The sequence below is a fragment of the Polyodon spathula genome, chromosome 26 (genome assembly GCF_017654505.1).
Source record: "Polyodon spathula isolate WHYD16114869_AA chromosome 26, ASM1765450v1, whole genome shotgun sequence".
NCBI lineage: Eukaryota > Metazoa > Chordata > Actinopteri > Acipenseriformes > Polyodontidae > Polyodon > Polyodon spathula.
Window position 1 is genome coordinate 16,185,820 of NC_054559.1, and position 22,566 is coordinate 16,208,385.

At 44.6% G+C, this 22,566-nt stretch overlaps 1 protein-coding gene across 4 annotated transcripts; it reads right to left on the reverse strand.

Moving 5' to 3' along the window:
• Positions 1-1,365: 1,365 nt before the first annotated feature.
• On the reverse strand, positions 1,366-21,831 carry LOC121300588 (SEC14-like protein 5). 4 transcript variants are annotated; one of them, XM_041229182.1, is made up of 17 exons: positions 21,796-21,831; positions 21,344-21,478; positions 20,996-21,065; positions 14,263-14,412; positions 13,181-13,312; positions 11,418-11,546; positions 10,805-10,994; positions 9,691-9,803; positions 8,590-8,619; positions 7,012-7,290; positions 6,669-6,739; positions 5,782-5,953; positions 5,104-5,238; positions 4,743-4,880; positions 4,139-4,378; positions 3,497-3,675; positions 1,366-3,271 (listed from the first exon to the last, which is right to left on the reverse strand). In XM_041229182.1, exons 3-17 carry the CDS (start codon positions 21,056-21,058, stop codon positions 3,166-3,168), a joined length of 2,127 nt encoding a protein of 708 aa, XP_041085116.1. In that variant the 5' UTR covers positions 21,059-21,065; positions 21,344-21,478; positions 21,796-21,831; the 3' UTR covers positions 1,366-3,165. The 4 variants fall into 4 exon arrangements, with proteins under 4 accessions (XP_041085116.1, XP_041085117.1, XP_041085114.1 ...); XM_041229183.1 differs by lacking the exon at positions 21,796-21,831 and having other exon boundaries at positions 9,691-9,800; positions 21,344-21,716; XM_041229180.1 differs by lacking the exon at positions 21,796-21,831 and having other exon boundaries at positions 21,344-21,715.
• Positions 21,832-22,566: the final 735 nt, after the last annotated feature.

Here is a 22,566-nt window from a genome sequence, read left to right on the forward strand (position 1 = left end):
ATTTTTATTTTGTACATAATAAATGAAACATCATTTGTAAATGTTTTGCAGCAGCTTTGAATCTTCAGCCCATGTGTGTTTAATCTGATAATGTGAACTATATAAACTGTACTGCAGTCTTGTGTATAATCTGGGGCTAGTTTGAAGGGGGGGGTTTACTAATCTGAACAGTGTATTCGAGCAGCATTGTTCTGCTGTGTTGCAAGCTCTCCTGGACCTCCTGTTTCAGCAGGTGCAGATTTCAAGTCTGTCTTGTTGAAAACAGGAACAATGATAAAGTAAAACCACAAAACTCCCTACCAGAGGTCTAATGTAAATATACATCACAGAGTGCCTTTAATTTGCAATGTATATGTGTCTGCCATGTGTTCCCCCCCCCCCCCCATCCCCCCATCCCAAGTGACAAATTGCTTTCCTCCAGGGACCCATGCTGGGTTTTAATTTTTAAATGTTTTATTTTATTTGCTCAGCGGGGGTTGCTTTCTTGCGTGACCCAGCATTCAGACTCTGGAGATGGGTTTGTTTCTTTTTATTTAAATGTTTCTGTAAATATGTACATTTTCATGTGTCTTCAGCCAGCACCACCCGGTGATATTTAGTACCCTGGTCATGTTTCAGTGTGCTGATATGTGCAGTTATCTTTTAAAAGGTACTTGGACAATAAAGAAATGAAGAAAACTACTGATTTTTGTACTTTATTTACAGTTTACACCAGAACTGATCCATTGTCTCTTCCCAGTCGACCACAATAATAATGAGGTCTGCAACACTGTCCTGCACATCACAGGCACTGTGCTTGTATCCACACTGACCACACGCCTGCCTCTGCTGTATTCATGAGATCAGCAACACTGTGCTTGTATCCACACTTACACTCAATGAAAGCAGTGAATTACAAATGGTTTCGCAAAGTACAGCGCTTAATGCTGTTTGTCATGTTAGTGTAAATGATTTTAATGAAAAGAAAACCTGAAACAATACCATTGATGGGCTGGGTACAGGGTTTGAAAGGATTTTTTTGTTTTAAAATGTAAAAATATTCTTTTCAAATTGTCTTTGTATCTTCTTGATCATGTCTAATTGAGGAGGAGGGTGCAAAGTGTTTATATATCATTTTTTTTGTACGTTCTCTTCAGAAACACGTGTGCTGGAATGAGCATGGGTTTGTCATGTTTGAACATTCTCTTTGAGGGAATAACCAGTAAACATGCCTGTGTGTTTGATTCCCTGCTGGCAGGGCTCTGGGAAAACTCCTTAACATCAGTGTCATATCTGTGGTGGGAAAAGTTTGATAAAGACATGAGCTGCTTGTCATGCTGTGGCAGTGCTTCATAGATTAGGCAAGAATACTGGGACACAAACACGTTACTTTAAAACACAATTTTACTGCAGAAACAAAAACCTCAGGGTGCAACGAGTCTGTCAATAGATCGTTAGTTAGATGCATTCTAAACACCATAGAAACTCATTTACAGGACTCTGAAACTGAATCAATTCCATGTACTTCCCAAATCATTCAACATCATTTTACATTTCAGAATGTACAGTGATATAGGTTCTGCCATCATAGTTAACACTAGTATCTAATAATTACATTATTAAAATAGAACATGTGCATTTACTTTGCATTACAATATATTATACAGAGGCTTGTAACAGGTCACTATAGATCTACTTGTGAGCTCCACTATACTGCCTTGTGCTGCAGCATGGGAGACTGACAGAGCTGTGTTTGGACACTTTTTAGTAAGGTAAGACTACACTCTTATAAAAATCCAAACCATTTTCACTGCAAAGATGTGCTTTTTGAATATCCAAAGATCAGTCTTTTAAACTTGTTTTCAATAGTAGGTGTTATTAAACTACTGCCAATGGAGAAAGGAGATAAGTTATTCAGACACAGCCCTCCTGAATCAAATGCTAGCCCTCTAGCAAACAACAAGGAGACAAACTGCGTCTAAAAAACTGCTGTACGAGTATTTATCCGAGCCCTGTATGATTTTACTGAACTGCTCTGCGTTTTATATTTGTTTATTTATTTATTACTGATTGATTGTGTTTATGGTGTCTCTTGTCTTTGTGGAAAGCTGTAAATGTATTGCCCTTGCCAGGACGTCTATGAAAACAAGCTAAACTAGCTCATATGGCTTTCCTGAATAAAGAATTTTCAAATAAATAAAATTAATAATGTTATTGCTAACATCATACAAAAAGCCCTTTTAGTACTACAAAATTATACACCATTTAAAAAACCCAGAATTTCATTTGATTTCCCACAAACTCTACAAAACTGGCTTGAGGTGACACAACACACTGAAATAAATGTATTTTGAATTTATATAAATCTTCCACAGTATATTGGTACTTGTACTGGCTTAATGACCCTTTTGTTAAGATTGATGTAAGATGTATTATACAAGTAAATGCTTCTGAGAGAAAGCAGCACTATTCTCTAGCTGAAACAGGAGGAACACACTAAGCATATCGTTACCCTGCAGCATTCATACAGGCACAACTCATACAGTGTAAGCAAGTTTCTTAATGAATCAAATCTTTGCAAATAATTTCTGTTATCGCTCAATGCATTGTGTGTGCAGTACGGTGAAGCCACCATATTTAGTTTAGTTTTAAAACAAGTTATTTTAATTATTTATAAAACCCCACTGCATTTTAAAAGTGTGTCTGCTGAATCAGTGAGGTAGAGGCTTGTCGCTAGTTCATCCTCACAGTAGTTACTGTAAAGATTTTCTCCCAGGATTACCCTGACCTCTCAAACAGTATCTGGAGAGGCGCTGAACACAGAGAGCTCTACTCTAAAATCTGCAGCAGGTGTTCTTGTTAAATCATTCTTTGTCAAACGTGCAATTGTTACCTTTAAAGTGCATCTTTATAGTTCAGCACATAGATAGATTAATTATGTTTTACTGTATCTACGTAAACCAGAATCACAGCACAGGGATCGCAAGTAAGTTAGTATCTAAAGCAAGTAAGCAAAGTGAGAAGCGCTACGACTTTTGAATTCTGCCCAGTGATTTGAGTTCAAGTGCTTGTATTGTTCTCAATACCTGCTCCAGGGTCACTGGAAGTCACTGTCCTTGTCAGCAGTCCTTTCATTGTATATCTCATGTTGCACTCGCTCCCCCTCCTCCACATGTTCGCTCAGCACTATCTGGAGATGAGGGAGCTGCTCTGTGATTGGCTGGAAGACGTGGTGCTCACACTGAGCTGCGAGAATCCACTGTGACACGACTCAAGACTCGTCATCGACCCCCTAGAAGAGAACAGCAATAACTGGCATTAAAACAAAACAGCCTGCCCACTGCCCACTGAGATACAACTCTCTCGTTGAATGGCAGCCCTTTATACCAGGTTACAAGCCCCGCAACCCCACTGCATTCGCCCTTGTCACAGGGTGTGACAGACTGAAGGGCTCTTAGCCAGCGCCCTGCATGAGCAGCCCTGCACAGAAGAACATGAAGCCGTGTACGAGCGCTACCTGAAGTCCTGGGACGCCAGCACCTCGGTGTAGTACATAACTTTGCACTTGTGAGAGGAGACCTGCAAGGTGGCGAGCACGTCGTCCACGCGGGGCAGCGCTGAGGCTGTGCAGAACGGATGCCCCTTCATCTTCCACTGCAGGATGTAGAAGCCAGGCCAGCGCGTGATGTGAGAGCCCTAGCAGGAACATGAGAGAACTGGGGTTACAGCAATGCAGACGTGATGCGAGAGAACTGGGGTTACAGCAATGCGGGCATGATGCGAGAGAACTGGGGTTACAGCAATGCGGGCGTGATGCCGGAGAACTGGGGTTACAGCAATGCGGGCGTGATGCGAGAGAAGTGGGGTTACAGCAATGCGGGCGTGATGCGAGAGAACTGGGGTTACAGCAATGCGGGCGATTGATCAGGACAAATGCAGTTCATGCCATCTCGTTAACCAAGTGGCTTAAACAACAGGCAACCAAAATGTTGCAAAAATCACTCAGTTCAGTATTCAGGAGTCAGAGCAATTCCTGTTAACCTGCATTACAATCCCAGCCTTAAAGCAAAAGTGTTTTCAGTTGATTTATACCACCATATACTCCATAATGCACTCCTCACCTGAATGCTCTCCCCCTCCCTGAACATGCACTCCTCACCTGAATGCTCTCCCCCTCCCTGCACGAGAGGGGGGACTCCACCATGCTATAATCTGCCCCCAGCACCCAGCTCCTCTCAATCAGCTGCACGTTGTTTCCTATGGGGGGCAGCACTGCCGGGTCCTTCCTCATGGTCTGGGGCGAGAGCTTCGAGTGGAATATGTTAAAGACCACGTCACCTTTCAGGATGTCAAAGTCCCAGGTGATCACCGAGCAACCTTCTAGAATCTCAAGAACAATCTAGAACCAGACAAGAGGAACAAAGGTCAGAATTATTCTAAACGGAATCTAAATATACGACACTGTGACAATGAGTTAACATGTTAAATGCAGCCAATATATATATATATATATATATATATATATATATATATATATATATATATATATATATATATATATATATGGAATAGTTTTATTGTTATTTTTTGAGTGGTTTACTCTGGTCTCTCTTTGTGCTAGTGCTGCACTATTGAGCTGTACCTGTGCTGGCTCTGTGCGCACAAAGAGTCTAAACTAAACTAACATTAAGAACAGAGGAGACCTCAGAGAAGTGAGCGGCGTTTGCAGAGTGAGAAACGAGAGGTTTGGTTCTCCCGATTACCTCGTGCGGCGCTCCTTTGAAGATGCTTGCAGACTGATAGATGGTCTCAGTCCAGAGTCTGATGTGATCCAGGCTCTCCAGCTCCTCCTCAGTTTGGTACAGAGACTTGGGCACCAGCCCTCCTTCCGGGACGTTACACTGTAAAGCAAAGAGCACCCGGCCTGTTATAACATGGGCTTGTTTCTACAGAGTGCAACAACCCGCAATCTGTTGCTAGGTTCCAGTCACCAATGCAGACAGCTGTAGCATGTAGACTACCATGTGGAATACAATTGGGAAGAGGTACAGATGAAGAGGATCACGTACCGGCGCTGGTACACATTGCGAGCTGCAATACATACTGTTTAATAAGCGTGCTTACCAGACACTCTCCTCCCAAGAAATCTGGAATAATCTCCTTGCCAATGTAGTCTACCAGCCCCCCTGCTCCCTGGTAGCAACTCTCGCTGTAGATGAGGAACTTCTGGCGGGTGTTGTCATTTATAAAGGGGCTGACCTAAAAAAAAAAAAAAAAAGATGGAACACGTGACACTCGATCTGAACAAGTCTAGCTTTAAACTCCAAAAGGATTCTTACAGAACTAGAGGTTATTTTCAAAGTGAATTTTGCACATATCTGTGTGTTTTTGACATGTTTAAGGACCAGTTACTAGATGTTTATAAATCCTTTAAGGACCGGTTACTAGATGTTTATAAATCCTCATTGCGATTCTTTGTGTTGTCTGGCCTGGTGCTTTGACAGGCACTATATAAATGTGATTATCCATGCCCTTCTCAGCATGGCTCTGAGCGTCTCTTTGTATGACAGGCGCTATATAGATGTGATTATCCATGCCCTTCTCAGCATGGCTCTGAGCGTCTCTTTGTATGACAGGCGCTATATAAATGTGATTATCCATGCCCTTCTCAGCATGGCTCTGAGCGTCTCTTTGTATGACAGGCACTATATAAATGTGATTATCCATGCCCTTCTCAGCATGGCTCTGAGCGAGTGGTCAATGGCTGCATGCTTCACAGCTCTGCATTGCTGGATTGCTCACCAGGGTCCAGAGCACAGGGAAGACGCGCGGCGCTCGGACAATCAGGAGCCGGCCCAGGGTCTCGGGGTAATTGGCTTCAACGACTTCAATGATCCGCAGGAGAGCTTTCACCCCCGGCCTCCACAGGTGCCTCATGTTTAACCCTTCGAGGTCCACCAGGCAGGTCCAAGACCTAGAAAGAGTGTCTGCTGATCAACAAGCAATCACACACAGAGATAGATCAACAAGCAATCACACACAGATAGATCAACCAGCAATCACACACACACACACACAGATCAACCAGCAATCACACACACACACACACACACACACACACACACACACACACACACACACACACACACACACACACACAGATCAACAAGCAATCACACACACACAGATAGATCAACAAGCAATCACACACACACACACACAGATTAACAAGCAATCACACACACACACAGATAGATCAACCAGCAATCACACACACACACACACACAGATCAACAAGCACTCACACACACACAGATAGATCAACCAGCAATCACACACACACACACAGATCAACAAGCAATCACACATACACAGATAGATCAACAAGCAATCACACACACACACAGATCAACAAGCAATCACAAATGCACACATACAACACAGACTTACACACACACACAGATACACACACACACACACACACACATCCGAATCTGACCAGTTTTCTGCACTCCTTTTAAAACTTTAAAGAACACTGTACTGTGTGCAATGAAATACCAGCGATTAGTCTGATAGCCAAGCAATGCGCAATCACAATTCTCAAAGATACTTGTGTATTTGGTACCACATCATGCATGGTACTGTACAGGGTTCCCAGAACAAACAACACTTCTGGGTGTGGTACTAACGTGATCGGTCGACCGAATATCTTCGTATTTTCCTCGCATCTTTTCTGTCCCTCTTCATTGATCGATAAAACCTAAAAAAAAAAAAAAAAAAAAGCAACAACACACAAAAAAAGAGTATTTCAATCTCACAAAACTAACAAAATAAAAAGGAGATTACAGAAATAAACATTTTTCTGCAGTTTCAGTAAATAAATGTTGTTAAACTTCACATTTATCTGACACATTAATGAATGAAATATTAATCATAAAACCCCCCCAGTATAGCCGTGACGTTCCAGAGAGACTCTGCTAGCTTCCCACACTGCACTACTTATTCACTGATGGTTTTCTTGTAAACACGTACATGTCTCAGCAGCGCCTCTTCTCCCAAAGCTTTTACCAACCCTTTGGTGTCCATCTGTCCGAGGCGCAGGATGTACAGCGGGCGCCCGTCCCGGTCGTGGAAGTGCCACCCTCCCCCGTAGTGCTCCTCCAGGAAGCTGGGCGGCCGCCACATCTCCAGGATATAGTCCACCTGGTACTGCTTGCGCCATGTGAGCGACTGGCACAGCATCTCGCGTGCCTTGTCCACGCTGAAGTCCCGGGCGCGCAGGAAGCGCAGGATGTGCTCATCTTTAGGGATCTGAGAGACACCAGGATAACAAAATGAACATGGAACATGACCCAAAACAAACCGAGGATCCCATTCAGAAACACGTGCACACACGGGAGCTGTGAGTGGGGGCAATGTTCTCTCGTGTTGCACTTTCAACATGTGTTGAACCGCTGCTAAAGGTATCTGATCATGCAAATAAATACGAAATGCTTACAATTCATGAAGCTAAAAGGGGCTTGTTCGTCTCTAGCAATTAGCATTATAATTATTTTAGGCTAATTGTTTAAATCTTTTATCATGCAGACTATTGCACCTGCCATTCATCAACACCGAAGTAGTCAAATGTTATTGAAAGATATTTTTTGCATTCAGTAAAAAAAATTGACTAATATCAATGTGCAACGGTCACTAAATATACAGCGCTAAAGAAAACAAAGCAATATGCAAAGGACTAGTTCTTCCTTTTGCAATCTGCTGTCTGAGGCGTAGTTTTGCTTTTCAATGAAAGCATGCTGCTGGAGCCTCTGTTTCTATGACAGCAGGTGCTTGCTGGAAGGATCCAGGAGCTGCTCTAGAGCAGTATAGCCTGCAGTGTCTACAGTAATCCAGAAGCAGCTTTAGAGCAGTATAGCCTGCAGTGTCTACAGTGATCCAGGAGCTCCAGACTCTTCTAGTTAAAGAGTTGTGCTCTCTCACTTTGATGATGAGTAATAAGAACTGGAACAAAAAGACCCTTCAGATAATAAAAGCAAAAGCACCCGGCAGCGCTGGCTTCTCACAAAACAACGTAGCCTTCTGTCTGCAATACAAACTGGAATGAAAATAATAATAAAACAATGTAGCCGTCTGTCTGCAATACAAACTGGAATGAAAAGCATGTACTAGACTAGAGCAGCTTTCCTGCTTTCTGAGAACAATATAAAATGACTTTGCTGTCTGCTTCCTTCTTTAACTACAAAATGAAAGCCACCAGAAATTAATCAGAGCTGTACTGAGCGCACACCATGCAGGAAACACCACACTCTTCATCGTCAGACCTAGTGCACACATTGTCTATTTATTCACTTCCTTTAATCAAAACACCTTGATCTGTGAAACTTGTCACCCAGCACTCATTCCTGTAATCAAAACACCCTGATCTGTAAATTTTGTCACCCAGCACTCATTCCTGTAATCAAAACACCCTGATCTGTAAAATTTGTCACCCAGCACTCATTCCTGTAATCAAAACACCCTGATCTGTAAAATTTGTCACCCAGCACTCATTCCTGTAATCAAAACACCCTGATCTGTAAAATTTGTCACCCAGCACGCATTACGTTTTACCTTTTCTGGTTTCCATTCACCAGCTTCTGACTACAGAAAAAGAGAATGATTTTCATACAGTTAAGCCTCTATTACCAATAATATGAATATGAAAATATTAAGTGTATATATATATAATTAAAATGTTGATATTCAATTCGTTTTAGTTCAATCATCTGCCCAGTCTTCAAATGTTTCTAGTGAAAAAGCACTATTGACACTAAACCCAGAATGACAATTCATCCCCTGCTCAGCACATAGCTACACAGACACCTACAACACAATATAACCCACCCCCATTATACAACACAATATAACCCACCCCCATTATACAGCACAATATAACCCACCCCCATTATACAGCACAATATAACCCACCCCCATTATACAGCACAATATAACCCACCCCCATTATACAGCACAATATAACCCACCCCCACTATACAGCACAATATAACCCACCCACATTATCAGACATTTGAACAAATAAACTAATTAGAAGACATTGGGCAAGTTTGCAAAAAAAAGCTTGCATTTTAAACACTAAAAGTATCCAGTGCTTGTGAAGAGTCTCTGAGCAGAGCCTATACTGTGCTTGCATTGAGTCTCTGATTAGAGCCTGTACTGTGCTTGCACAGAGTCTCTGAGCAGAGCCTGTACTGTGATCGCACTGAGTCTCTGAGCAGAGCCTGTACTGTGCTTGCACTGAGTCTCTGAGCAGAGCCTGTACTGTGCTTGCACAGAGTCTCTGAGCACAGCCTGTACTGTGCTTGCACTGAGTCTCTGAGCAGAGCCTGTACTGTGATCGCACTGAGTCTCTGAGCAGAGCCTGTGCTGTGCTTGCACTGAGTCTCTGAGCAGAGCCTGTACTGTGATCGCACTGAGTCTCTGAGCAGAGCCTGTGCTGTGCTTGCACTGAGTCTCTGAGCAGAGCCTGTACTGTGATCGCACTGAGTCTCTGAGCAGAGCCTGTACTGTGATCGCACTGAGTCTCTGAGCAGAGCCTGTACTGTGATCGCACTGAGTCTCTGAGCAGAGCCTGTACTGTGATCGCACTGAGTCTCTGAGCAGAGCCTGTACTGTCTCTGAGCAGTGCTTGTGGAAGCAGCCCGAGTAGCTCACCTTTCCTTTGTGTGTTTCCTGCAGCCAGCGTCTCAGCTGAATCAGACCGCTCTCCTGCATCGGGGTCAGCTGGCCCAGGTACCGCTCAATGTAATCTGCATGCAACTTGTCTGCTGCAAGAAACAAAGACATAATCTTTAACACAGAACCTGAGGGTAAAACTGAGACATTTTGAAAAAAATAAATAAATAAAAAAATCAAAATCAGTTAAACACCAGAAAGCTGTATTTAAATTCTCAAATAAAACTTCAAAATATTGATGCTAACTGTGTCCACGTCACCTTTCCATAACAGCATTACAAACTGTATCAATTTAGTCACTGCTTGTTGCAAATCAGTCTGTTCCTAGTTTGTTGGTGTTAGTTTCACTTTTGCTGAATACACTGCCCTTTGAACTGGACTGTACACTTCAGTCAGTGTCACAAAGATCAGATGGGACTGGCACACTGAACAGAGAAGGAGCAACAGTGAGAGAAAGAGAAAGAAACAACTGGCTGCATTAGCCCCCTTGGATCCTGTAGCTGGAAGTGGTGGATCTTACTGTACTGAAAGTCAATTAGAAACTCCACAATGTCACTGAACCCATGCCTCACAATAACCCTTTTTATAAAAAAGCAGCAGGTTTATGAAGCCCAGGGTATCACTAGCAATGGTCATTCATGTATTTATATATTTTTTATGAATCTAGTATACTAATATAAACTGAATGAATGTCTTCCTAAAACTCTGCTATATAACTTGGCATGCAGGCGTCTGTCCAGGCTGACTCCAGTTACCAGCAGCTTTCAAGGGAACAGCTGTCCTCCTCTGTTTGGATACCAGGCTGTGAAAAAGAGTGAGCGTCAGGTTTCGAGACTCACACGGGGGTAGTGACGTATGTCTGCTCATTAATATGAAAATAAGGAAGTGCACGGACTTGATTTTGAGATTGAGTCCACTAGAGGACAGCATAACCAAAGAAGTTGAAAGGCTTCATTCTACCAACACCTGTGGTAGTGCTGTGTATACATTGTGGGATTCACTACAGATCTGAGGTGTGCTGCTTACATTGTGGGATTCACTACAGATCTGAGGTGTGCTGCTTACATTGTGGGATTTATCACAGAGCACTCACCATCGGACGCAGTCGGCTCTGTGCTGCTGGGTTCCAGCAGCTCCACCTCCGCCCGGGACTCTGGGAGAGAGGCGAGGCGAGGCAGGCTGGGTGGAGCCTGGATTCTCTCCTCCGGGGGGTGCCAGCGGGGAATCACAGCCACACCCTCCACTCTCAGCTCGTTCAGATAATACTCGATCACTTCTTTACCCTACGGACAAGACACCAAGCCAAACAGCAGCTTATGAGAGGAGTGAAGTGACAGTGGAGATCCAGGCCTGTCAACATGCTGACCCCAACATGTTTCAGAAAGACAGAGCCCTGCATTAGCAGATTTACAATAATCACACTGCCCACGTTAACGACAGCCTGATCGCTCGCTGCCTGAGTGAATCCGTGAAGCTAATGGCTTCTTGGAACAGGCCTGCAATAATTGAGGGTAATTACTGCAATGCTATGTCCTCTGAAGAGAACAGCAGGTTTTTCCAATGTTGTCACTCATACTCTGGTGATCAGAATGCGTCAAAGACTGGGAGCGAATTCAAAGAGAGGACAGAGAGGATGAGCATCTGATGTTTCAAATGCAAATACTTTCAGATTGTGTGAAAGCTTCTGTTCATTCTGGATCATTTACCCGCTTGATGTTGGCAGTGTACTGTTTCATTGCAATCTTCTCCACAGTGTTCTCGAAGCCAAAGAAGGATTTAATATCCAAGGAGGCAGACTGCTCAAAACAGGTCCAGTCTTCGTTTTCAGGGTGGACCTGTGGGAAGGTAAGAATAAACAGAACCTCACTGACTCGCTACCGGGGTGAAGCGCATGAAGTAACAGAATCTCACTGACTCGCTACCGGGGTGAAGCGCATGAAGCAACAGAACCTCACTGACTCGTTACCGGGTGAAGCGCATGAAGTAACAGAACCTCACCGACTCGTTACCGGGGTGAAGCGCATGAAGTAACAGAACCTCACTGACTCGTTACCGGGGTGAAGCGCATGAAGTAACAGAACCTCACTGACTCGCTACCGGGGTGAAGCGCATGATGTAACAGAACCTCACTGACTCGCTACCGGGGTGAAGCGCATGATGTAACAGAACCTCACTGACTCGCTACTGGGGTGAAGCGCATGATGTAACAGAACCTCACTGACTCGCTACCGGGGTGAAGCGCATGATGTAACAGAACCTCACTGACTCGCTACCGGGGTGAAGCGCATGAAGTAACAGAACCTCACTGACTCGCTACCGGGGTGAAGCGCATGAAGCAACAGAACCTCACTGACTCGCTACCGGGGTGAAGCGCATGAAGTAACAGAACCTCACTGACTCGCTACCGGGGTGAAGCGCATGAAGTAACAGAACCTCACTGACTCGCTACCGGGGTGAAGCGCATGAAGTAACAGAACCTCACTGACTCGTTACCGGGGTGAAGCGCATGAAGTAACAGAACCTCACTGACTCGCTACTGGGGTGAAGCGCATGATGTAACAGAACCTCACTGACTCGTTACCGGGGTGAAGCGCATAAAGTAACAGAACCTCACTGACTCGTTACCGGGGTGAAGCGCATGAAGTAACAGAACCTCACTGACTCGCTACTGGGGCGAAGCGCATGAAGTAACAGAACATCACTTATTCAAGTATAATATCACTTTTAAATATATACACAGTGCTCCCTCGCTATAACGTGGGTCTGGGGGACATACACAATGTGAGCGTTAAAACTGAAGAGCGTAGTAAACCAGGGAGGGGCTGGGAGGCACCGCGGGACACAACACACATCTGACCAAAATACTAAATAAAATAATTCCCTCTCTAAATTATTTTTGATATTCAAGTATAATATCACTTTCTTGCACAAAATAATGCGGTACTGCAGTTGCTTAGTTACCACCATGACATAAAGCACACTGTAATGATTCTAAAGCACACTGTAATGATTCTAAAGCACACTGTAATGATCATCTTCAATTTGATGGCTCAGACTGTAGCCACACTGTAGATCAGAGGCTGTACTCACACTAACTGCAGATCAGAGGCTGCACTCACACTGTAGATCAGAGGTTGCACTCACACTGCAGATCAGAGGCTGCACTCACACTGCAGATCAGAGGCTGCACTCACACTGCAAATCAGAGGCTGCACTCACACTGCAAATCAGAGGCTGTACTCACACTGTAGATCAGAGGCTGCACTCACACTGTAGATCAGAGGCTGCACTCACACTGTAGATCAGAGGCTGTACTCACACTGTAGATCAGAGGCTGCACTCACACTGCAGATCAGAGGCTGTACTCACACTGTAGATCAGAGGCTGTACTCACACTGTAAATCAGAGGCTGTACTCACACTGTAGATCAGAGGCTGTACTCACACTGTAGATCAGAGGCTGTACTCACACTATAACTGCAGGTCTCGTTGACGGTGACTCTGCTGGAAAAGGTTTCATTTCGTGCTTCGATGAGCAGCGTCCGCTCCTTCCAGTTTAATGTGTTTTTCTGAATGAAGTAGACATACTCCACACCTGCGATCTGCAGACACAACAGAGAGGAAAGGTTACAGTTACAGTGTGGAACCCGGCAGTGGGGAGCTCTCGACCTCAAAGTCAATGTCTAATTAAGTCCTGTGCATAATGACAGACACAGCTTGGGCAGTGGTCAGTGCTGGGGCAGCTTTCAAACTCCCATGAATAATCAGATATTCTTTTACCTAGCTGGAAAAACTGCAGCACTGCATTACAGCATAGAAAAGCATAATGTTTTAAAGCACTGGCAAAAACACCATAGTTTCTGAAAAAATACTACATTTAATAGTAAAAGTTCAGTGGAATTTCAAGGTAGTTATCTTAGTGCATAGTACTGCATGTTCACAAATTCCGGGAGGCTTGGAAATCTATCATGTATAATGGCTAAGCAGTTGCAAAGACAAACAGGCTGGTGAATCTGACTAGCGCTGCCCCAGAATGGTTAATGTAGTACAGAATCCGTGAGAGAAAGCAACTTCTCCTGGGAAAGCGCTGTGGGGCACACAGGAAGAGCCAACGCAGGTTTCCACATGCTTCCACTGACTGCTGTAAATGATTGTCCTGAATCTTCAAGACAAGATGTCTGTTCAGCTACCAAACCTGCACCCCAGACAAGCTCTCTGGGGGCCCAAATCAAGATCAGCAACTCAGCACAGCCGGGATTCAAGCAGCGAGCCCCTGGTGGGATCACTCACTCTGCCTGTGCAAGATTAATGCTTTTAAGCACCAGTCAGCACTAACAGCACACAGCAAAGCATTATGAATACAATCCTCACGGTAGGGCTGACAAGCTGATTCAAAAAAAAAATTAGCACAGTTTTCTTTTTTCTTTCTTTCTACTATCAAAAAAAAAAAAGAAAACAAGCAACACGTTTAATACTGATACTAATTTAATCTACTTAATTAAAGCGATTCATGAAAGGCCTTCAGATTATTTCAAGGGCCTGCGATGCTCACCTTTTTGAGGAGCCGAGGCGCGTCCACATTGAGTTTGCAGCTCCGTTCCAGAACGTGGAGAGATCCGTCCTCACTCCTGCTTTCACTGAGAATCTCGCTGCCCAGGAACACTGGGATCTGGGGGCAGGTCGGAAACCTCCTTTCATAGGCCTGGACAGAGTCAAAGAGAACAAGCGTAAGGACCCCACAGGCTGCCACCCAGGACAGCGCTCACACCCCGACTCACGTACTGGACATGTTTTTAAACCTAAACCCTTCATTCTGTGAAACCAGGGGCTCAAATACACTTTGCTTCCATACAAAACAAGAGCCCTTTAACAGGCAGAGTAGTCATGGGATCATAAAGAGATCCTTCACACTTTATTAATCAGGGGTGGAGGCCACCTAGTGTAATCTGTCACCCCCTTGTACACTTCATAGAAACTAAGATGAGTGACAGAAGCTGCAGTTCCGGCTTCCCTTTAAACAGATTTCAAGGTGATAGGACCCTAGTTATTGTTATCACAGGCCCTCTTCCGGTACGCTGAACGTTAATCTGTCCAGGAAGGTGTTATGAGATCGCTGAGAACTGCCAACCTCAAAGAGACATCAGGAAAGTATCAGCGACTTTGCAAAATAAAAATAAAAAAAACAAGTAAAGAGCTATTTTAAAACCTTCTTGACGTTGCTCATTATAAAGGATGTGTGCTTTAATATTGCAGGACTGGTACAGGGTGAGGACGTGGTTTCAGGTTCCACATTCACATTCATGGTTTTATTTATTTAATTTTTTTAAAGCAGCTTAAAAGAAAAGAATCGTGACAAATGTTTCCCTCAAAACAGAATGATTCACTTTCATAATCAGGCAGCAGCTGGTGACCTGCATCCAGTTTTAAAGTGACTGGCCAACACCCTGAGACAGAGCCTGTCAACAGCGCATTATTTATACACTTACAAGAGCACATTTCAGGTTATCCTCGCCTAGTATTATTTTGTGACAAGTCAGAGGTCAATTTTGTGTCGTCTGTGGACATACACTGACTTTTTAAAAACTATATTTACAGCAAAAACAAAAGAAATAGCTGGCGGCGATGCAGGACAGGCAGACTGAGCGAGTTGAGTAAAGCACGCTTCCTCCCGGACTGGATATTCCAGCCGTGGCAGCGTCTGCAGAGACCCACCACTGGAAAGAAGCACCACTTGACTGAATTCATTTAAAGACATGGAGTACGACTGCCAGCCGAGACGCTGCTCACTGAATTCATTTCGTTTCTTTTGTATTATTATTTCCTAATGTAGTGTTTTATAGTTCCGCGTTTGAAGCATTGTGAAAGGTGATGTAAAGCATAGATGAGCACAGACACAGTGTCAGCTTGGTGAAGGGCATTAAAGCAGTTCACAGTTCATTTCAAATGCTGCTCCTGCCCTTCAAGATGATCCCCATTAAAGCAGGTCTCATTTAGCATTGCATTCCAAACCGCCTCTGGATTTGTATCGGAGCGCTGCTGGAGAATCACATCAGGAATGTGTTACTGGCACACAGACTGCAGGCATGCTAACTCTTCACACCTTTGCACCTCCAAGCACTCCAAAAGCAAAACAGAAACAACAACATAAAGGGCTAATAGAATCTCCTGTCTGGCTTTCTTCACATTATTTAAAACACAAAACTAACCCTTTTACTTCCCATAAAGCTCTACAAAACAATTCTCCTCTCAGCTCCCTCCCTGTCCCCCGGTCCTCTATCTGCAGCCCTATCGTTATTGAAGTGTTGTGTGATCGGTGTCTTATTCGCCTCAAACAGACTCAAACAGGGTACTGTCAGCTGAGAAGAGAGCCTGCATATAACAAGAGCTAACACCCACAATACACTGTGAGCGACACAGGAGACTGCATCAGACCAGAGTAATGAGGCTGATCTGCCAGCACTGGCCTCCCTCTCCTCGCTCTCAAACCCCTGGCTAGGTGGTGATATTCTCTCATAGCAAGCTCCATACGTTCATGGAGGGCTCTCTTTTCTCTTCATTCAGTTGAGTGCTCTATGTAAAGAAACTTCTGCGTTACTCTGCAGGGCTGCTCTGTGATGCTGCCAGTGTTGGGACGTGCTCCGGGGCAGGCAGAGTGGATTTTGGGATGTGTCAAGAAAACATTTCTGCCATTAACATATAAAAAAAAGAAAAATACATTCTGAAAGACTCTTAGGTACAGGCTAGGAGGGCTTCTGTTTGTTCTAGTCTGCTTTTACTTGACTTTCCCTTCGAGATCCTTGCTGCAGCTACACAGCGGAAGGTCTTGCCCACCTGACTGCGCTGATCTGAACGGCAGTGCTCAGCAGTGATCCCTCATGCGTCAAGACTCTCTCTACCTCTCTAGGCAGCTTGGGAATATTAATAATAGTAACGCTGCCAGCGATTAAAGTGAGGATCAGTTCTGTGAGCTTTCCCATGAGGACATGCAGAGTGCAGACACAGGCACAGCGAGATCAGTAAGCAGAGCAGATACAGCACGCAGGCTGCCTCAGTCTTTGCATAATCAGTGAATCAGGGATCATCTCAAATTAGAAAAAATAAAATGCACCGAAACATTCTGTACAGCATCTCACAGCTAGCCAGTCACAGCCATACCTAACATTGCAATTATCCTCAGAATTTCTTATTGTCAACATGTTAAATCAGGAGAAAGTGCAACTTGATCTTCATCTTGCTCTATACGTGACACAAGATTGACACCCGGGTCTATAGAAAGCTCTCCAGTCATTGGATATTCAAGTTGTATGTTGCCTCGAGCTTGAATTAGCCCTGTCTCCTGCAGAACACGCTGTTCCAATCTCTGCAAATATCAATAAACACAGACACTGAAGTGCTATTTCAAGAAGAAATCCTTCCATTTCCTGGTATTTCCGCACTGACAGGACAGTGCACTTGATTGACTCACGCTTTGTATGGTTAGGTTTCCTCAATATAACTGTGTCTTCTCTGAAATGTAAGGTTTGATAAGCATGATGAGAGGGGAAGCTCAGGCGGACGTATCTCACAGTCCAGGGTTACTGCAAAGTTAATGCAGCTTCCCATTTAAGTGAAAGTCCTTCTGACACTTAGCTTAAACTACTGGTACCATATAAAAATAAATAAATAACAAAATCACAATAAAAGTTCCCAGTTATTGATCCCTCGATGTCCCAAAGTAACAACCCACAGCTGTGAGCGCACATGAGCGGCAGTCATTTCCACATTTTCATCCCAGACAGCTGCCATTTCTGCGAAGAGCCCCTCTGAGGGGCAGACAAGGTTAAACATATTCGGCATTGCTCAAGTCACAGTGCAGCCCAGGAAATAGCTAGCTCCCCAGAATAGAACCAGAGAAACACGCACTGAGCGAGAGAAGGTCTGTCATGCAAACAGCGTCTGTGCCGACTGTAGATACAGCACACAGGTCCTTACGGTCTCGTCCAAGCAAGGACCACGAGTGTTAACTGCTGGATAACAATTATTACAGCAGCATCAGAATGACAAGGTGCACTCCACACATTCACCTTCTCAGCTTGCACCCCAGAGTGAGTGCATGGGCCTCGTTATCCAGAAGAGGAGGAAAAGGAGGAGGAGCAGGAGGGGCAGCACGAATGAGAGGGTTGCAATCAGTTATCTTCAGAAACTTGAGGGGAGGTGGAGAACAATACTGTGCAGGCTGCAATATTAATTACCTAAACCAAATGAACTTGAAACAGACCAGAATCAGATGCGATTTCATGATATGAGGCTATGCGCCACTGCCAGCCCTGAGAAGTACCTGGGCTGAGCGGTGTCAGACAAGCACAGTGAAGTTCAGTACCTGGGCTGAGCGGTGTCAGACAGGCACAGTGAAGTTCAGTACCTGGGCTGAGCGGTGTCAGACAAGCACAGTGAAGTTCAGTACCTGGGCTGAGCGGTGTGAGACAGGCACAGTGAAGTTCAATACCTGGGCTGAGCGGTGTGAGACAGGCACAGTGAAGTTCAGTACCTGGGCTGAGCAGTGTCAGACAAGCACAGTGAAGTTCAGCACCTGGGCTGAGCGGTGTGAGACAGGCACAGTGAAGTTCAGTACCTGGGCTGAGCGGTGTGAGACAGGCACAGTGAAGTTCAATACCTGGGCTGAGCGGTGTGAGACAGGCACAGTGAAGTTCAGTACCTGGGCTGAGCGGTGTGAGACAGGCACAATGAAGTTCAGTACCTGGGCTGAGCGGTGTCAGACAAGCACAGTGAAGTTCAGTACCTGGGCTGAGCGGTGTGAGACAGGCACAGTGAAGTTCAGTACCTGGGCTGAGCGGTGTGAGACAGGCACAGTGAAGTTCAGTACCTGGGCTGAGCGGTGTGAGACAGGCACAGTGAAGTTCAGTACCTGGGCTGAGCGGTGTGAGACAAGCACAGTGAAGTTCAGTACCTGGGCTGAGCGGTGTGAGACAAGCACAGTGAAGTTCAGTACCTGGGCTGAGCGGTGTGAGACAGGCACAGTGAAGTTCAATACCTGGGCTGAGCGGTGTGAGACAGGCACAGTGAAGTTCAGTACCTGGGCTGAGCGGTGTGAGACAGGCACAGTGAAGTTCAGTACCTGGGCTGAGCGGTGTGAGACAGGCACAGTGAAGTTCAATACCTGGGCTGAGCGGTGTGAGACAGGCACAGTGAAGTTCAGTACCTGGGCTGAGCGGTGTGAGACAAGCACAGTGAAGTTCAGTACCTGGGCTGAGCGGTGTGAGACAGGCACAGTGAAGTTCAGTACCTGGGCTGAGCGGTGTGAGACAGGCACAGTGAAGTTCAGTACCTGGGCTGAGCGGTGTGAGACAGGCACAGTGAAGTTCAGTACCTGGGCTGAGCGGTGTGAGACACGCACAGTGAAGTTCAGTACCTGGGCTGAGCGGTGTGAGACAAGCACAGTGAAGTTCAGTACCTGGGCTGAGCGGTGTCAGACAAGCACAGTGAAGTTCAGTATCTGGGCTGAGCGGTGTGAGACAGGCACAGTGAAGTTCAGTACCTGGGCTGAGCGGTGTGAGACAGGCACAGTGAAGTTCAGTACCTGGGCTGAGCGGTGCGAGACACACACAGTGAAGTTCAATACCTGGGCTGAGTGGTGTGAGACAGGCACAGTGAAGTTCAGTATCTGGGCTGAGTGGTGTGAGACAAGCACAGTGAAGTTCAGTACCTGGGCTGAGCGGTGCGAGACACGCACAGTGAAGTTCAGTACCTGGGCTGAGCGGTGTGAGACAGGCACAGTGAAGTTCAGTACCTGGGCTGAGCGGTGTGAGACAGGCACAGTGAAGTTCAATACCTGGGCTGAGCGGTGTGAGACAGGCACAGTGAAGTTCAGTACCTGGGCTGAGCGGTGTGAGACATGCACAGTGAAGTTCAGTACCTGGGCTGAGCGGTGCGAGACAAGCAGCAGCCTGAAGGTCAGTACCTGTGGCAGACCGGTTTAGGACAAGCAACAGCCTAACCCTGCAGCATCATTCCAAGGTGGAAGTACCTGTTTTTTCCCCCCAGATAATGACAACATGAATCACTTTCCAGAAGCCTGTCTGTGTTTGATTTGCCTGAGCGAGGAGGTCTCAACCTGGAGAAACAGCACCTCCACATCAAGCAATGCTCATAATGTAACCTGGAGAAACAGCACCTCCACATCAAGCAATGCTCATAATGTAACCTGGAGAAACAGCACCTCCACATCAAGCAATGCTCATAATGCAACCTGGAGAAACAGCACCTCCACATCAAGCAATGCTCATAATGTAACCTGGAGAAACAGCACCTCCACATCAAGCAATGCTCATAATGTAACCTGGAGAAACAGCACCTCCACATCAAGCAATGCTCATAATGTAACCTGGAGAAACAGCACCTCCACATCAAGCAATGCTCATAATGTAACCTGGAGAAACAGCACCTCCACATCAAGCAATGCTCATAATGTAACCTGGAGAAACAGCACCTCCACATCAAGCAATGCTCATAATGTAACCTGGAGAAACAGCACCTCCACATCAAGCAATGCTCATAATGTAACCTGGAGAAACAGCACCTCCACATCAAGCAATGCTCATAATGTAACCTGGAGAAACAGCACCTCCACATCAAGCAATGCTCATAATGTAACCTGGAGAAACAGCACCTCCACATCAAGCAATGCTCATAATGTAACCTGGAGAAACAGCACCTCCACATCAAGCAATGCTCATAATGTAACCTGGAGAAACAGCACCTCCACATCAAGCAATGCTCACAATGTAACCTGGAGAAACAGCACCTCCACATCAAGCAATGCTCACAATGTAACCTGGAGAAACAGCACCTCCACATCAAGCAATGCTCATAATGTAACCTGGAGAAACAGCACCTCCACATCAAGCAATGCTCATAATGTAACCTGGAGAAACAGCACCTCCACATCAAGCAATGCTCATAATGTAACCTGGAGAAACAGCACCTCCACATCAAGCAATGCTCATAATGTAACCTGGAGAAACAGCACCTCCACATCAAGCAATGCTCATAATGTAACCTGGAGAAACAGCACCTCCACATCAAGCAATGCTCATAATGTAACCTGGAGAAACAGCACCTCCACATCAAGCAATGCTCATAATGTAACCTGGAGAAACAGCACCTCCACATCAAGCAATGCTCATAATGTAACCTGGAGAAACAGCACCTCCACATTAATATTCTTCTATTAATATTCTCTCAAACAATGAATGCTAGCTTTGCCAATATAGAATAAAGAGACTTACCGCCATGACCATTTCAAAGGGGTACTTGTGAACCCGGACCGGTGACTGGTATTTCTGCACCATCTTCACTCTGCAATTTCAAAGCACTCAAACAATTAACAAGTAGACATCCTAAACAGGACTCCCAAACAATACTATTACCACTCCCATAACAACCCTCCCACCACTACAACGACTAATAATAATAATAATAATAATAATAATAATAATAATAATAATAATAATAATAATAACAATGACTACTAATACTAGGACTATTATTACTGATAACATTGACTACAATAGCTACAAATACCCAATACCACTGCAAATACCCCACATCACTGCAAATAGTGCTCAAGATCTTGCCTGGTCTTCCACAAGCCCGGAGTGTAGGCAGCTGGGTATTCATGGATCCGGTGAGGCGCTAACGTTACAAGTGTGAACCATAGTGCTGTGCCCAGACAGGACCGGACCACGACGCTCCAGGGTCTTCAATACATACTGGGACGCGCACACGTTCAGTATATATAGACAGCAGGGAGAGAGGGTGGAGTTTAACAAGCCTATACATTTCATATAGGCAAAGCACCGTTCTTATTCATATAATATAGTTAATATATAAACAGCTGTTAACCAGGCATACATTTGCAAATACAATGTGGTTCTAAACTTTGTGTGTTCATTTTCCACATCTCTTAGTAGTTCGCCGGTACGGTCTGTTTTCTTATTGAGATTTACCGCATCCCCAGCTGCCCTGGACATTAATTCCACAGGGTAACTGATAATAAACAATGCCTTTTTCTTACACGGATGCTTACCTTATAGCTTGCCTATCCAGCGACCTCGCTATTCCATATATATATATATATATATATATATATATATATATATATATATATATATATATATATATATATATATATATTTAAGTATATTTAATGTAGATATTCTCTTGAAGACGGCTGCACGGCTGCTAGTTTTAATCCCAGTAGTGAATATCGGCTACAGTCCAAAAACAGCAACTCTGTATATTGCAAATGCAATTAGGAAGCAAATAACAGTGTAGTTAAAAACGCGTTATTATACTTCTTCATTAAACTGACAAAATTCTTTAAAACAAAAAAAACACACTCAAAAAAATCAGCCTAGTCTGCGCGTTTTTTCCTAGGTGCCAGTTATGTTGAGAAAGCTAATCAACGCTCTTCTTTGCACAATTCACCGTTCGCTTGTCACCGTGGTACTCACTGTGATGTCATCTCAGAATTAGGCCTGCTGAAACGCAGCTGTGCACGCCCCTACCGGCCATGTGCAGTGTACACAGTGCTCTGTATACAAAACAGCACGTCTATTTAATCCAGAATTTCTGAATTCACTGTTACACTGAAAAGTTACAGAGGAAAATGTGTCATTTTTTAAATATTTGTTTTATTACCAAAACTAAAAATTACCTGTACCTCGCAACTGGAGTCAATTTGCTAAACGGTGTAAAAATACATTCTCAATACTGCATGCAAACAAAATACAAATGCAGTATTATAAAGTAATAGTAAATAAATATAGGGTGGGATGGCATAGAAACTTTTTTTTTA

Excerpts from the sequence above, each read along its gene's own strand:
- LOC121300588 (XM_041229182.1), bottom strand. The coding sequence starts at position 21,058 with ATGGTGCAGAAATACCAGTCACCGGTCCGGGTTCACAAGTACCCCTTT. Across the intron at positions 8,620-9,690 it reads AGGAAACACACAAAGGAAAG|TCAGAAGCTGGTGAATGGAA; the intron begins GTGAGCTACTCG and ends CTTTTTCTGTAG. Across the intron at positions 7,291-8,589 it reads GTGAATGGAAACCAGAAAAG|ATCCCTAAAGATGAGCACAT; the intron begins GTAAAACGTAAT and ends GGTGTCTCTCAG.